Source organism: Pangasianodon hypophthalmus, chromosome 11 (assembly GCF_027358585.1).
Source record: "Pangasianodon hypophthalmus isolate fPanHyp1 chromosome 11, fPanHyp1.pri, whole genome shotgun sequence".
NCBI lineage: Eukaryota > Metazoa > Chordata > Actinopteri > Siluriformes > Pangasiidae > Pangasianodon > Pangasianodon hypophthalmus.
This window is the reverse complement of record NC_069720.1, coordinates 19,660,023-19,678,034: the sequence shown is the minus strand read 5'-3', so window position 1 is coordinate 19,678,034 and position 18,012 is coordinate 19,660,023. Positions and strand designations below refer to the sequence as shown.

Genomic DNA, 18,012 nt, shown 5'->3' with positions numbered 1-18,012 from the left:
TACACAAGACAGTTATAAAAATGTAAACTTCTAAAAACAAAAAGAGAAAAAAAACCCACAGTAAATCTTTGTTAAAACTGAAAGCAACAAATGTATAGCCTACTATACATGAGCAAGCAGGACAACGCTTAGCAGAGAAAAAAAAAACCACCCTTCAAACATGCGCTGCATATATCTCATGTCATTAGAAAGAACCATTTCATTTGTGAAACTGTTTTTGCATTAATCTGAAATACAAAACTGGTTTTTGTTAAGCAGTATATTACTCTTTCACATTCAAAACATTTTTATAAAACAGTGATGTCATCTAATGTATGAATAATTTCAAACTCTGACTGTTAAGCAAATAAACTGCACTTCTGTAGACATTCCTTGAAACAAAAATGATATATTTAATATATTCATATTTCAAATAAAATTAATTCACACAAACACATTTGGGATTAAATAAGAGAAATAAGTCAGAGGTGTCAGGAAGCTGTCAGACACAATCCCTCAAGATACCGCAAAAGCCACGCATTTTCAAAGAACACATTAAACACATATTTAAATTATTAATTTAGGCAATCCCCAGCAATGCGCATACTCCTACTCCTACTTCTAGTTTTGAGTAACTCATTTGAGTGGAATAAGTTTCATTGTTAAGGTTTTATCAAAAAAAAAAAAAAAAAAAAAAAAAAAAAAAAAAATTAATAAAATAATAACCAAAAGAACAGCCCATAAAGAAAAGCTATTCTCTCTCTCTCACACACACACACACACACACACAACAGTGATACAAGTGACATTCTATAACACCATTATAAAAGGTAGAATTATATTTTTGTGTACTAAGTGTACCAAAATCCCTAAAAATGAACATATCCATAGATGTGGAGGTAGACGTTTATTTCCTGAGATGATGTCAAATGCCTTGTTTCAAAAAAAAAAAAAAAAAAAAAAAAAAAAAAAAAGGTTATATGTGTATGAAAATACGTTTGTTATCTCTTCCACAGCTGGTACAGATCCAGCATCTCTAATGGTCACATCTCCTTTTAACATAAAGCACTTGTTGCAAGATAAGCTTTCCAGAAAAGAAACCGCACGCTTGCACAAGTGTGGCCAGTTAGAAAATGTTACGCCTTTTGGACATAGCTCTTGGAACCTTAAAAATATATCATGGCCATTGTTTTAAACCTCAAAAACCACAAAATTTTAACAATGTCTAGATGTTAAAACCACAACACTCTTAGTGTAACATTAAATTCTATGGAAAGAAAAAAAAAAAAATAATTGTCAAAGCATAAGGCATCCTATAATAAGCGTGAGCTGTTCTGGTTGTCTTTGCAATATACAATACAGTGAAGTCAAAATTGTCAATGCGATCTTTCATTTTTGGGTACTTTTCCACATTTCAAAGGTGTTCAAAAAAATCTTCTTACAATAAATGCACTTTCTTGTCACACTATCTTTAGCTACTTCTAGATGGTGACTGGAGCAAATGTAAAATATCAATAGCTGTAATTTTTTTTTTCTTTCTACCCTTGATCCTAAATGGTTGAGGATACATAACAAAACACTACCCCAATACATGGTGATGGTGCTATATCTAATATTCCAAAGCTCAAAATGCAAGATAGATTTTCTCATGTGTCCCTCACAAGGAGAAGGGAACGCTTCAAATCCACAAATCCCAGCTCTTTAGTAACTTAACACAAGAAATGGAGATTGTATGTTGACAATAAAATAAATATCACCACCTTGCACTCTATCCACTAGAAGGCAGCATGTTATCTGTTAATTGCCACCTCAATCAGAGATACGACACAGCAAAAGGACAGAGCACAAGTTAGAATTAAGTTAGAAGTTATAGCACTATATGCCCTAGACAAGATTTCTACGTGTGGTTATGAAACCTTACGAAGCCTCATAAAGCTCTCCAAGTGGCACAGATTGTACATTAAGTGCGATTTTAACCATTTTTTTAACTGGCTCTGCAAATGAAATCTAATTACCAAACTACTGTATCCAGTCACACCTGGTTTTTTTTTTCTTCTGCGTGTGTAGAGTGGTTGATTTAATGGTGTTGCCTGATGACGTGAGCTGAGTAAAGTGAATGTGTGAGGTAGATAGAGTGAGTCTAATAACATGCCTAGAAAGCTATGAGGTACGTTGTTACTTCCTGATAATGAAAAGCTTTTTACTTCTTATAAATAACAGACACCTTCACTTGCACAGATGCTGAAGCAACCTATACGCCAGTGAATTAATGTCAAAGAAGAAATGAGCCAACGTATAAGATACAGTAGAGCTAAGGCTGAAAAAGAGCGAGAAAACGCCGTCAAAAGCTCAAGGACAAAAATGAAATATTGCCCGTTTTGAAGTTTTGGACACGTATAACATAGCATTATTACCATCATTTAACTTTTCCAGCTTTAGTGCGTCTTGAAAGCTTAAATGCTACTTATAGGAACTGTTAAATTTCTCTATTTCATTGTGGTAGAAAGCTAGCCATACCATTATATACCTGAAATAGAAGGTCAAATGTAAAATCCATAAGCTACCTGACTCTGAATATAGTGTAACACTAAAGTTAGTACAACAAAAAGCATCACAACCACATAATGATTAGATAATGTCCCCCAAAGTCCAGTCACAAATGACAACACTTAATCAGAATAATGCATAATCCTGGAAGAAACCGTGTACAAGTATTGTTTTCTGATTGACACATCGTCTCCGTGAGTTTGTGTAATGCACTCGACAATTCACAACAACAAAAAGGTTAGCTGTAACCAAGTTTCAGGTCAAAGCTGTTCATTATGGGATAAAACATACTGATTTCAGTGCTAGCTCAGTGATGTTTAACTGTCTGCCATAATGAATGCAGAATAATTAAGCCTACAGTTTGAAATATGCCACATTCAGCTCACACACTGTCAGTGAACCGCTGAACCCAATGAATAGATCTTTTTTAAGATCTATTGTGCGAGTGAGAAGAAAAAAAAAGGAGTATATTTTCATGTAGATCTCAAATATAATGTTTTCAGCCCTGAAAAAGGGAACCAAATGATGTGTGCTTAGGATTTCTGTGTTCAATGAGACAATTATGGAAATATATAGAATTCTGCACAACAACAAATCTGCATAATAACAATGAATATATTATATATATATGAATTTGGCAAATTTTGTAAGTGTCTGTATAACAAATATTTTGTAGAAACAGACTATTATATTCAAGGAGTATGTGGTTTTGCTTAAAATATAATATTTTAAATACAGAGGAACAAGTAAGTTCCTTCTATTGATTCTAGATGATACAACAAAGGTGTTTCCTGAATATTTGCTCATTAGCTAAACAAAGCGATTAATAGCAGACAGGATCCTTTACACTCATTTGCATTTCCTATCTTTAACAGGTGAATTATAGACAACTGTTTTTTTTGTTGTTTTTTTTTAGCTTGTCTAGGCCACTTAATAAACACCTTTCGAAATTCCTTTTTTAGCCGTGTTTTTCTTCAACCTGTTCAAAAGAGTTTTCAAATCTGAAACATGGTTTATATACACAGACATGTATACTCTGGCTTGCAAAAATATATCCTCCATAATGTTTATAATGCAGTATTATCTTCTGCCCTGCTAAATAATGTGTCTATTCAATGAGATTTATTTTACAAATAAAATAATTGGCATTTCTTTTCTGAAGACTCGAAAATGGTTTCCACTATTCTTTCCAAAATGCCAAGTGGTCAGGCACTCAGCATGCGGTATCAGAAAACAGCCATGAAGTTGCACACATTCATCATCATCATCGTTGGGGTTTCACTGAGTCTCTTGTGGCTCATACCACCAAAAAAAAAAAAAAAAAAAACTGGTGAAGAGATGTTCAGCAAGGCACTCTAGATATACATGGACCATACATGTATAGTTTTAGAACCTTATTTGCATTATGGTTTTATAACACTCATTCATTCATAAAATGTTTTCCGAGAAGTTTCATTGTCAGTCAGGAGGTGATTAAAGTGTGTAAACAGTGTGCTACCATTTCTAGATTCAACTTCTCTATTAATTCCAAGTATTTTGTACCCAGAAAAGAAATAAATTATTCACAGGTTTTGCATATTTGTATATGTATATATATTATATGTCTGTTTTAACCAAGTAACTCTCTTTTGTTGCTGTACTCTTTTAGTTCATTTTGGCTACTGAACAAAAGAGTGAATAAAAGAAAAGAGAACCTGAGATAGTGTACGTCAAGTGGTCTGGAAACTTGTTATTACTGCTAGTTTTTTTTTTGGCATAGGCTCTAGAAAATGAGGTTGATTTTTGGCTTTAGCTAGCTTTGAGACCGGGAGGTTGTGAGGTGTTTAGGGTGACGGGTTGGTGGAGCTGGATGAGGTAGGCGTCTGAGAGGAAGGAAGCTGCTGAGAGTTACTGCGCTCTCCAGCCGTTTTGTTTGCTGTTCCTGAGGAGTTTAAACCAGTAGCTTGAGCAAAAAGCACACCTGCAACAAAACAAGCACACTGTATGTATAGTTTTTAAAAAAAAAAAAAAAAGCATACATTTCATTCATATACTGAATTAAGAAAAGAATGGGCCTCTTGTATTCACAGGTCTGCTTGAATGTCAAATAAAAACTTGTAGCTATTTTTACTCTACATGAGGGCCAGTGCAATCAGGCTGCAAAGTAAATGTTTTGCAAAAGCAAGAGCTCTGAAAAGATTCATGTGCAACACTATATTGCAAAATTATGATGTAAATTATAAAATAGGCCTGACCACTGAATTTCAACATACAACTTTCGCTGCATCTGCCACTCACCAGTGTAGACGACCCCGTTGAGTTCCACTGACATACTGATGCTATTCAGGCCATTCATGGTGAGGTTAAGGGCAGAATCCTGTCTGCTTTCTGAAATAGAAGAAAACAAGCCAATCAACAATATGCAATAAAACTTTAATGAGTCCATTATCGTTTTTGGCTTAAATCAAATTAACCTTGATAACACACTGCAATATATATAACTCATTCATTTATTTAATTTATCTTCAGTAAGACCAGTATTCTGGTCAGGGTAGTGGTGGATCCCGAGTCTGTCCCAGGAACAGTGGGTGCAAGGTGGGAAAACACCCTGGGTGGGCTACCAGTCCATTCACACACTCATTCACATAAAGGCAATACAACACAGCCAATCCACCTACTAGGATGTTTTCTGAAGGTAGGAGGAACCTGAATAACCCAGACAAAACCCATGCAGACATGGGGAGGACACGCACCGGGCACTAATATGAGCTCACGTTTACTATAAAGTTTGTCAGATAAAACCACATGTATCTGAATCACTTGGTTTTAGGTTAACAACATAATGTTTATTTCTACAGCGTGTCATAGAGGGGATTTCCCCACCACCACAAAGCGGAGTAGAGACGCATGAATTCAGGTGAAAAATGGGTCAGCGCCTTGACTTCATTTTTTCTGTCATGCTCTTATACAGTATTTCAGACTTTTGTTTAGCGTAGGAATACTACACGGAGGACAGTTTTTTCCCCTAATCCATTTCTTTGATCACATTGACTGTGTACAGTTGGGGGAAATTTCAGGTGAGTTACCATGAAAGCACTTGCAGATTTACATAGATTAAGAATAGAAACACACTTATGTGTCATAGTTTAAAGTGAGAAAATAAATGACTCGTATGACTCATTTCACTACTATTCTATGATGATACTAGTAAATGAAAGTCAAGGAAGGATTGGTTTCACTACAAGAGGATACTAAGCAGTACATGATGTTCAGTGAAAAGGCTGGAGATTACAGCAAGACACTTTACCACAACATATAATTGCTGGAAAATTCATACTATGTTTTCCCCCAAAATGATCAATTTCAACACCATTCGAGAGTAAGAGCTTGTTGGGGAAGGCCTTGCATTTTGTCTAGCAATTTTTTATTTCTTCACATTTTCCCCTTTATACAATGAAACATGAAATAATTTCATTAAAAAAATAAGTATTTGGATACTTTTGTTTTTGTTGTTAAACATCCAGAGCGTCTTCCAGTGCATATATCAACTTCATCTACAAACATTGAGCCTCATTCATCAATATTTGAGTAAAGTTGTGTGTAAATGTTTGCGTAAGCCAAACAGAACTAAAAATTTACACTGGATGTACAAAAGCTGAGTTTCTTTGTATTCGTGTTTGTATGTTGATAAATGGCAATCACCTGTAAATTGCTGGGTGCGTGCACAACACAGCTAATTTGCATTTGATGATGCCCACAAAACTCCATAAAAAGGCCAAGTTCACAGAGCAAAAAAAAGAAACATTTCTCTGAAGTAGAAGTTCTCACCACAATAAAAATAATAATTAAAAAAAAAAAAAAAAAAAAAAAAAAAAAAGATATTTAGCAGCACAACATACGGCACCTGAAAAGGCCAAAATATGGAGAAAATTTACAGAAGTGAATTTGGTGTCATCCATCCAGATCATTATAAGTGAGGTCAGAAAAAAATGGTTTGACACAAAAACACTCCTAAGGGCACCTGGCTAACTCTTCTAGTAATTTCAATTCTGCCATTTGTACCGCCTCGGCTTACGGCCACTGGCCCATCCTCCTTTTATACAGCAGCATTTATTACTTCTTAGTATATACATCCTGAAGCTGTAATTACCAACAATAGCTTTGTAACAAAGTACTATCATATATATATGCAACAGAAGTATATTAAATAACAAAAACAAAAGTGTCTGAAAAATTACTTCCTCTCACTGTATATGATAATAATAATAATCTCAGGGAAAATATGAAAAAATTTATCAGCTAATCACAGCAGGATTATTCAGATTCTCACATGCATTGCTTGAGGTTCACTCTTCCGTAATACTCTTTTCAGACACTCAGTAGTAGCCGGGATAATGGTGCACGTGACATGTCTCAAGCCTCGTTACCTTGACTGTTGATGCGGATGTTCATGGGCATCTGGGTGCTCATAGCTAGCAGGTTCTGCTGCAGTGCCCTCTGCAGGAGCCGCTGGTGGTCCTCTGTAGGAGGCGCCATCTTCTTCTCGGGTGGCTCGCCGGATTCCAGCTTCTCCCTCAGCTGCTCAAGTGCAGCAACCTGAGCGGCCATGGCAGCCTGCACCGCCACTGCCTGAGCTGCTGCCACTGACTGAGCAGCTAGAGTGCCAGGCAATCTGCTGGCCTGTGCAGTCAGAGACTGACTGACATCATCTTCTAGGTAAAGCAGAGGAAATGCAAGTGAGGGGAAACAGATATGGAGTAGTCAGAAGCAGGTCAGCATCAGGGACATAGATTTCAAAAGTTTAAAACAGAGGGTTTTATTCAGCTTGCTTTGAGACTCTGATTTTAGTTGAAACTACTGTCTATGTGTGTGAATGTTCTAAGCCACAATTCCTTTAGTGGTCTTTAGTAATAAATCTGACAAATTTATAGACCACAGTTTATTAAATAAGTATTTCAAATCACAATTATTGTGTCCTTCTGCAACATTAAAAACAGCAAAATGCAAAAATCAAAATCTGAATGCTGGTTCCAGGACATTTAACCTTTAGAGAGAAGTAAATTCACGAAATGCAATGCCATTTTTTCACTACACAGTGTGATACAGCACATCACAGTTCATTCAGATCATAATTCAAGCATATCATCATCAGCACTAAGTACACCTGAATTTGAGAGTTTGAGACTGTTCTTACCCTTCTTGACCTTTTGAGCGGAGGAAAGTGAGGTATCGCTGGTGCCCACAGCCATACCAATGCTGGGCATAGAGATTTTAGGGGAGGAGAGCATGGTGGGAGCCCCATTGGGCGAGTAGGTGAAAAGGGAGCCGCCGAAAGCCTGGCGCCGTCCCTCACGCCGGTTACTGTCTATGGCAGCCTGGAGCTCATTGGGGTTGCTGAGACCCCGCTTTTCACATTCATATGGGTAAAGGTACTTCATGTATCTGGAAAGAGAGGGGGTTAGAAATGTGAGGTCCAAGAGAACAGCTAATAAATCTCAGTGCAAGATAAACAACTGGCCATTCTGTATTACTACTTGATGCAGTAGATGAACGGTGTGATATAATAAAATATAGTCAGGACGTTTTGATTACATTTCTAACAGCACTCCTCTGACAGTAGCTCAATCTCAGGCTTATATTAACCCACTTGTATTAATTCATTATCGTTTCTATAGTAACAGCTTACACATAAATGGATTAATTACGTGTGTAATTATTTATGTGGTAATGTGTTCTGTTAAGAGACGTTTATTAAGCATTTTTAGAAGGAGTCTCCACTGTCAGCACTTTGTTTTAGTCAAGGGAAGCTGTTCCTTTAAATTTTCTGACACAGTAAATTATTCAGGATGTTTTTAGTAACATCACACGCCATTTTTTTTCTTGTTAAGGAAAAAAGAGAACAGCTCGTGAGAGAGCAACCATTTATCACTGCAGTAGTGTATAATGGGAATGAACATGTTTCGCAGACGTTTCACTACATCTATTAATTATAAATTGATAAATCCTACAAAATTACTTTCTTTAATAAATAAGAAATTGGTAGAATTTGCAAAATGCTGTGGAACAAGAGGAATAAAACACTTCAAGACTGCTGTTTTTGGAACTGTTATTGGAAAATGGTCAACTTGGGAATAACTCCACTTCATATCAGGGCGCGTCACATAACCTTATATTTGATTATTTTCTAATAACAGCATAGCCAGTCGTATTTTATTCCTTACTTACATATATACATTTTTCTGTAAAGTTGCACTGATGTAAAGAATGATTTCATCCTCAGAGAATCAAACACTCACTGTGTTCTGAGAGTGAAGGCAGCGCTGGTGATTGACGTGGGCAGGTTCAGACCTTTGGTGATCTCCCTCCATAACTTTTTATTGATGACCTCCACCAGGCCGCCCTTCTCCGTCACCAGCTGGTAGAGCATATACAGATCCAGCACCTGCTTGGCCATGATGGGGATCCTGTTCACTGGTGTCCCTGCAAAGAAACAGAACGAGCATAGCTTTACAATGTGAATTTCTACATTTGGGCAGAATTTCAATTCCATTAAGATTAACTGAAATCTACTACAATTTATGTACGTGTGTGCATAGCATGTGTGTGCTCACTATGGGGTGAGAATTATGAGGGGGAAATGCGAAGTGTCATTTTCCCACTTGTCCCTAGAGGGCAGTATTAAATCAAATTACTGTATTTACAGTGTGTTCCTGTTTGTGTGTTACATTACAGGCAATAAAGCCTCTTCTTTTCTCAAATAAAACATTCTGTCACGTGAATAGGGAACTTCAGTGCTGCTTATGTGAGGGAAAAAATATCTGTATACGTTACTTTATGTTGGAGCCTATTTATTAGAAAGGTCAGATGATAATGTTCTGATAACTCCAAGGCCAAACTGTAGCATGTGCTCATTTTCACATACATATAGCAGTTTTCTGTATGTTCAGAGGCCATAGATCAACTCCAGCATACTATAAGCAGTAAAAACGTCAACAGCTATAAAGCAGTCATTTTAAGAAATGTTGCTTCATCAGGCTGAAGCCTGAGCTGGGTGCTCATTCATTACAGGAAGAGAAACATAGGAGTAAACATAACTATAACTTGAAAATGTGAATGTAACTTCTAAAATTTGCTGGGTTAAATAGCTATAGGCCTCAACAAGGCAGACAAAGCCCCGAGAAAATGTCTGTTTAAACGTGTTTCTGACTGAACTCTATAACTCAGTAGCTGACTAAAAATTAACAAATGAAAGTGTTCATGGACCATGACTATTTGTAAGGTGTTTTTTGTGACTACGTACTACTGCTGCTATGCTAACGCATTTCTAAAGCAAACTTGGTTTTGGAAATAGAGTCACATAAATTAAATTCAGTACTGGTTATCATTTTCAAATAAGTGTCTACTAAATATTCATTTCAGGGGTGATTATGTACCTCTCTTCTGCATGAAGCTGAACAAATCATCCAGGAACTCTTTCCTCTTGGGATCGCTGTCCAGTTCATAAAGCTGTGCAGAAAAAAACAACAAGAATGAGGAGTTAAGGCTGCAGCTTGATAAAGCTCTATTAATGAATAAAGGCAAAAACATACAACACATAAAAAATATATGCTGGATCACAGAAATAAACCACCAGGTGGCCCGTCACAATTATTACATAATTGTGCTGATATCCGAAATGATTAAACCATTAAACCATTAAATTCCACTTAACATTAATATACATGTTCATTCTCAATTAGTTTCTTGATTAAATCACCACTATTCAATCTACTATTATATTTTAAATAATTTTTGGTGAATGACTTAACTATTTGATATTACACTATACACACACATTTATTTTATTAGGTTGTTCCATGTGCTAGGTGTTCTTTGCAACTGTTTACAGGCTAACAAAGTTAATTTAATGGCTATGTATGTGCATTGTCACACCTTTTTTATGTTTATTATACAATTGGCAAAAAATCAATAGAAAAGAAAATTAATTTATTAATCACCATTACAGACAAATTAATCAGCAGCCAAACTTTCACAAACATGACAGGTCTAAATACCAGTTCCTCTCATTTGGGTTTAAAGTCAGCTCTGGTTGAAAATCTGAGGTAGATGCAGTTTTCTGTGCATATGTGGGCTGTAGTCATGAAATGTTATTTACAATTTAAGTAGTAGACATTTTCAAGATATCTGTAGGCACGTAATGGAGTGTTCAAAAAAAAAAAAAAAAGGGCAGGCCCAAACAAGAGCCAACGAAACTCAGGGTTCAGGTCTGGGGTTCAGTCTCTTGAGTAAAAGCAACTGCATTGTCATTATGGTGCGCCACCTCCCAATGGTTAAATTCAACATGGAAGCCGTGCTCAGATTAAGCCAGAGATGGCACGAGTAGAGACAGACCAGCACATAACACTCAACCATGCTAGCTGTATTACACAATTTCCACCACGCTAAAAAGAGCCAGTTGTCTTGCTGTTTAAGATATTAGCAGGAAATGTTCGACCTATCAGATTCTTACACATATACACATGCAGATATAGGCTGCTTTGTTCCAGTCGTTCTGAAAAAAGCCTGAACAACCTGAACATTTTTGTCTGCGTTATACGAGCCAAACACACTTTTTTTTAAAAATGTCATTTTTTAATCAGATTTTGCCTTTTTGTTAATCCTTTTCTAATACATCAGTCTCCTAATACAAGCAGATAAGAACCTGGTCTTGTAAAGATGAAAATAACTGAAATAAGTGCCCGTTGTTTTTTTTTTGCCAAGATGACTGTGCAGTAGAGAGACTTTTCTAGATGGACTTTTTGTCATTTTTAACAGCAAGATTAAAAAAACAAACTGTCCCATGATCAAATGTAACAAATTTTAATTTCAAGTAATTGTTGGTGAAAATATGATTAATATATTTTGCAATGCACAGTATTTTATGCATTCATTGTAAGGCTGTTATCAGTGCAGTAAAACCTGTAAAACTGGTATTTCATTGATGTGACATTAAAATTATAGTGCTGGTATGGTTCTGAGATATTAAATGTTAAACCACACCCAAGTACCATTAGTTCCAATCTTGAGCAAAAAATAAAACCAATGGAACCTTTGGTACTAGACTGGGGACTAATGGGGGGGAAAAAAAAAACAAAAAAACACACACACACACACACAAACAACTCCAGCTCTCAAATGTTGTGGTACTTTATGCAGGGAAAAAAAGCCGCATACACACACACAAAGTACAAAGAGCACTTCAGTTTATACAATTCCACATTTTCTACTCTGAATATGAAAAATAACATGTTACTGAAATCTGAAAATGAAAATCTGCTTTTATACACATCCTTCACACCCTGCATTTGTTAACGACACGAGGGAACAGTTTAGTCATGTCGAGAGTAGCAATGATCCATGAAGATATCCGATTCTAAAATGTACACTAGCACCGAACCCGTAATAAAGCAACAATATAAAAGTCAAATATCCTGAAAATCTGGTGTTACTGCATGGAACCACGTGCATATTTTTCATTTTCACGGGCACAAAAGCTGAAGAAGCATCTAAAGCCTTCACCGAGATAATGGCATATCAAGGCTGCCAGAGAGGAAGGCAGATATCATTAGCTCATGCTGTGCCCATTAAGCTGTGCTCGTAGTCACACAGCCTCTATTTTCTATCCAGGGAGTAATAGGAAAGGTTAATTATTACATCTCTTGGGAACAAAACAAGGAAAGTAAGACTTTCAGGGACAGAGGCTGGGTGAAGTAGTCCCAGAGGGCTATTGGAAAGTGGGGGGAAGGGAGGAGGGGAGGAGTCGGATGACTGCGCGAGGGTTGGGGGATGACGGGGATGGGGGATGACGGGGATGGGGGGATGGGTTGTTAATGCAGCGTAGGCTTAATTACAGGATGCATGCACTTTTGAGGAGCACCATACCATAAATTCTCAAAAGAGCTCCCTTTAGTCAGTTAGTCTCTCTCTCTCTCTCTCTCTCTCTCTAATGGAATTCCATCAGTGCCTACTTCTTCTCATTTACAAACAGTCCTTCCTTTTTCCAGCATGCCAAAGCACATCAGTGGATCCTTATCAGCTTTGGCAGTTATCACCATCAAAAGCATTTATAAGCACATCCTGCTACCTCCTCAACAACAACTCCAGTGCTCAAAGGATTAAAAAAAAAAAAAAAAAAATCAAGAACATACATTAAATTCAGCTCGACTTCTTTCAGCTGATTCCCCTTCATGCCGCTGATAAAAACACAGCATCAATCAATCAATGCACAGTATTGAAAAAGAGTAGAAATGCACTGAAGCTTTACACAGAAATACAGCTAAAATACACTGACCAGCCTGAACAGTGTTATCTACACCATGACAGCAGCAAAGGCTCGTTAACGGAGAACTGCAAAATGAAAACCAATTAACTCCTTCATTGTTGTGTACGCTTCCCTTCACAGAGCTCAGCCTTTATGACAGGATATTTAGCAGGATATTTGGCCTGCCGACGTCCTAATACTACAGTGGAAACACATCTATCTGACAACAAAGGAGAAAACGTCTTTATATATGTGCTCTCATTAATCAGATCTGCAGTGCGATGGAAAAATTCACAGAGCAAACCAGATGTTAGCATGTCAGTCTAATCGAGCAAAAAAATATTACACGCTGACAACAGCTTTCAATTTTTATTGTAATGCTTCTAAAAAAAATAAACACATGATGAAAAAGACAACTGACAACCACACATTCAGTGTAAAGAGAACACTTTTTATACAAAGCTTTAAATAAGCTTCAGCTGCTAGCAAGCTAAATCTATAGTGTGTGTGTGTGTGTGTGTGTGTGTGTGTGTGTGTGTGTGTGTGCGTGCGTGCGTGCGCGCGTGTGTGTTTGCGGAACAGAGGAAAAATTATAGGCAGACAACCAAACCTTATATCTTAAGTAAATTGGAAAAAGTGTATTTATTAAAAAAAAAAAAAAAAAAAAAAAAAAAAAAAAAAAAAAAAAAAAAAAAAAAAAAAACATATTTATTAAAGTATTACAATGTTCTGTGTTGACAGAGGCTAGTTATTAGCCACATTATAATTAACATAAGAGAACGCTATTATGTCCACTACACCTGTATTTCAGGTTATATTACTTAAGTAACTCAATTTCATACAGGCTGTGATAATTAGTTGGGCTTTATAAAATCAGCCAAAATACATTTCGATTTAGAGAATATGGACTAAAAGTGGTAAAGAATAGCTCAATAAAATGTACGGTACATTTCTTTGCACAACGACTGCATTATGTGTAATATTCTTTGGTATCCAATATAATAATACCATGTTGCGTTCTCTATGTAAAAATGTTTTATTTAATACATTTTGTCACATTTGAAATTATGGAAAAAGAGAACTTCTATGCTGGTTGGATGTTTAATTAAAGGCAGAAAATTTTTCCCACCCCATGGCATTAGCTTCACTAACGCTTCCCCACCTGCAATTTTCATGTCATGTGAAGTTTCTTTCACTGTCTACTGTGATTTTAAGCGTGTGTGGTCTCATAAATGGATCTGCTATGTTGGCTCCCTTCTGCACTGGAGATGGCTCTGTGCATTTCTGATTGCAACAGAAGTAAACTAGGCCACTAACTATAGGGAGCTACCCAAAAAGAAAAAAAGAAAAAAGAAAGGAGGGGAAAAAACCAAACAAACAAAAAACACAACCAGAGAACAAATACAAAATACAGAAAAAACACAAAATATCTCCTGCATAACGATACAAAATCCACAGGGACAAATGAGCCATCATTCACAAACTTCCGAACAAATTAAGAACAAATAAATGCCCTAGCTGTCCATCAATTAATTATAGTCTTATACTGACTATTTTTACTGTCTAATTTACTCTATCATGCTCTTCACTCTCTCCCCTGATTGGCTGCTGGCTCCTGCCAGTCACCACAGAGTCAGACTTTTTTTGTGCCTGAAGTTGAGCTGGGAAAATAAATTTTTCTCCAATCTGAACCAACACCCTAACTCAGCATTGAATGTGAATTACTACTACAGCAGCTTAGCAACATCATACTATAGATTATTTTTATTCCCTTGCTCTATAAAGATTTTTTTTTTTTTTTTTTTTTTTTTAGTTTTAACAGAAAACTCCTGCATACAGTCGCTTAAATGCATTATAGTGGTCTGAATGCAGTATTTAATTGTACAAATTACAGAAATTCTTTACTGTGTGTATTTCATCAAAGCCAGTGAATTCAGTGAACTCTGACTCTTTCACCCTTCATGGTCACAGTGAAGGCCCCACAACATGCTTTTATGACATACAAGACACCGGTGTTGAAACCCTGTAACGGCATTTCACACCTGCCATACGCAGAGTAGGGGGAAGGGCAGAAATCAACCGGTGAGCCAGTTTCAGTCTTACAGAGCAAATTTGCTCAACAAGCCCCAGAATCATAATAAAAGAACATGAGAGCTCCATTACTGAATGGCGGGCAGGCCCTGCGAACGTCTCTGATAAAAGGGAGAGCCATTGTGTGAAAACAATAGTGCTGGCTTCCATAACCATGGCCTTATTCTCTCCAACTGAATCAGCAGCACAGACAGGGCTGTAACAAACACCTGCATGGTGAGAATGTTACTTTGTGTATCACTATATCAGAGTGAAACCTGAAACTCAAAGATCTGCACCATTTAATAATTCAAATGACTTTTGAATTTACCAATCTTGCAAATCAGACATTAAACAAGACCGTTTTAGCTCCTTGTGTGGCAGGAAATGAAATTTTAACACAGTAGCAGTTTTGCGTCTTTTCCCAAGAGAGGTACATCTGCAGCCCCGATGGAGAATATGATGGCCCAAAAAAAGAAAAAGGAGTACAGACTGAGCCTGGCCTCGTACTTTTTTTTACCAACCCCCATGAAATGCTAAATAAGCAAATAAGAAACAAAAGGGCCAAACAAAATACAAATGAATTTGCAAAAATTACCACAACTCGTGTAAAATTCATTCGAATGGCTTGGAAAAGCTAAATTTCCTACAGATGACTATGACTACAGCTTGTACAATTTCCTTAAATTTGAGCAGAAAAAAAAAAAAAAAGAACACAAAATTTAACAAAAAAAAAAAGAAGTTAATGTCTGTTTTTCCCCATAAATAAATATAAATTTACAAATTTCATCATTGAGAGGTCTCGTGAATGCAAGCATGCAACTATCTAAACTGACAATTAAGCTGAGACCAAGCAAAACTCCTGTGTTTTCAGTTCCCTTTTTTAGAGGGCTCATAGACAGAGGCAAAAAGTCTTTCAATATTAGACCAAAAAAAAAAAAAAAAAAATGCACATCATATATTCTCGGTGGCCAACAGTGTTACATTTCCAGATCACAATATAATATTCGTAATATTGTATTATCACATTTACTTGTACACATCCCCTAACTTCTCTGTTTAGACAAACACAAACTGGTAGCTTTCAATTTGGCACCTCAGATTCACGGTTCTCAGCTCGAGACCTGGAGTCTCTGAGAAACCATACACGTGTATGGTGCAGGAAGTCTTTAATTCTGCAGTTAAGACCCCATAGCTTAGAATCCTTCCTGGTTGGGACTGTGTTTACCTTCAGAGGCATAAATCCAGCCCAAAATGGCACATACCAAGGCAGCTGCCATTGTCATTGTTAGCTGTAGTGTGGGACTGGATGGTTGCCACACTGCTGACTTTCAAAATACAGATTAAAATGCATCTATTACCTTCTACTTCTGCTAACTTTTTTTTTATATGCAGTCCAGTTCCTCACTCCAGTGTTCCAAATCCCTACACCTCTCCTAAAATATAGGTTAGAGTTTGCAACCCTATCCAGCTGGACTCCCCGTTAAACATACCACAGCAACCTCAGTTTCCTTGCACACTGGAAGCAGACTGCACAGAAAATCTGCTACTGCTGCAAACACGTTACATTGCTACCTCTGCTGTCACTCCTAGCATGTCGTAACTATCGTATGCATTGACTATCAAAAGTACACACGAACATGGCACTGCTAACTAGAGCTAAATGAAACAACGATCTATTTTTGGCAAAGCAGTGCTGCATGCTGCCTGGCAATTTTTTATTTTTTTTTTTCTTTCAGCTCAGCATGCTGCCTTTTCTCACAGACACTCTCTCTTCAGCTTATACAAACAATGTGATAAATACCGACAGTGTAAGAATTTATAAGGAAAAGTAGTTCTCAAAACTTTCTCAAAAGAAAGTTTTTTTTGTTTCTGTTTGGGTTTCCCCTTTAATTTTTATGTGATGGAATAATAACATCATACCGTCAAACCATGAAATTTTTAGAATCCTGCGGGTAAAATTTCAGACTGTGACACCCCTACTCCCAAATAAAACATAGTAGTACCACAATAACAGTTGGATGATGGTACAAATGTTAACCAGCAGTTTCAGCAGGAGATGTGGCTTACTACAGAATTCAGATCCAGCCCGAATACAGCAGACTGATTACCTGCTGTAGTGCTGTAGGTGTGTCAGATTGTACAGCATTCTCCAGGACTAATTACTGGTACATACCTAATGGACAAAGGGCTTATTGTTCCAAGCTCCACAAAGCTAATCTAAATATCATTTAAAAGTATGAAGCACCTGAAAGTACGAAGATCTGTCACGCACACAAATGTGAAGGCAAAAAGAGGAACTGACTTGAACACAAGAAAAGGGACAGCAAGCCTGGAAAACTGCTGTGCTAAGCCTCTGTGCGTTCTTTGTTCACGTTCCAGTGGCTCTCCCTCCCTCCTTCTGCTCTATACTGAAAGCCTGCCAGTTTTTTAAAGCCGCAGGTTGTGTTGCTCTGACGTCAGTCTGACTGCTGCTTGCAGAATTCTTCACATGGATTCGCTGCCAAGGAGCAATTCCTCATGGCAGCATGTACGGTTTGGCCAGGGTTCAACTATGAGAGAAGTAAATGGACTTTTTCCAGGTTGTTTTGTGCCATTACAAGGCCTATTAATCCTAACAGGCTTAGACACAGTCAACAGAAGTTTAAAAGGAGCATCCTGAAAAGGATTGTGACAGGAATAACAATACAAATAAAGACAAAATATGATAAAAAGATAAATATATAGGCCATTAAAACACAAATGTTGAATATGTTAGAAATATATTTAACAAATGAATTGATATATAAAGTACATTTTGTTCGTATCAGAGGCTTAATGATAAGATTGTTTACAGACAAGACCCACCTGATTTCTGTACGTCTTTCATAATTACCATTTTATTTGATCAATGATTGATTTCTTTACTAGCTGCGACTGCAGCACGTCATCTCCCTAATTAAGCTGTATGCAAGTACCAGTGTTTCATTCCTCATTCTGAGAAATGCACTGAATAAGAAACCAGAGGAGGAAACCGGTTGGTGCTAGAGCTGCTACATGGTGACAAAGTGACAAACGAAGGGTGAAAAACAAATGGTTCGTGTGGATCTTTCCTTTTCACATCACTGAATGAGATCAAAAATCACACACACGAAATG

General features: G+C 37.0%; 1 protein-coding gene across 3 annotated transcripts in view; it reads right to left on the bottom strand.

Annotated features, from left to right (window-relative positions):
• Positions 1-18,012, bottom strand: part of arid3a (AT rich interactive domain 3A (BRIGHT-like)) — a 33,395-nt gene that overhangs the window by 65 nt on the left and 15,318 nt on the right. For 2 of the 3 annotated variants that reach the window (XM_026935427.3, XM_053238160.1), the window contains exons 4-9: positions 9,939-10,011; positions 8,802-8,985; positions 7,700-7,947; positions 6,933-7,217; positions 4,804-4,893; positions 1-4,486 (exon numbers count right to left, since the gene is read on the bottom strand). The exon at positions 1-4,486 is cut by the window's left edge and continues 65 nt beyond it. In XM_026935427.3, coding sequence (XP_026791228.1) covers positions 4,350-4,486; positions 4,804-4,893; positions 6,933-7,217; positions 7,700-7,947; positions 8,802-8,985; positions 9,939-10,011 — 1,017 coding nt within the window. In that variant the 3' untranslated portion in view covers positions 1-4,349. The remainder of the gene's footprint in view (positions 4,487-4,803; positions 4,894-6,932; positions 7,218-7,699; positions 7,948-8,801; positions 8,986-9,938; positions 10,012-18,012) is intronic. The other variant, XM_026935519.3, reaches the window with a different exon arrangement.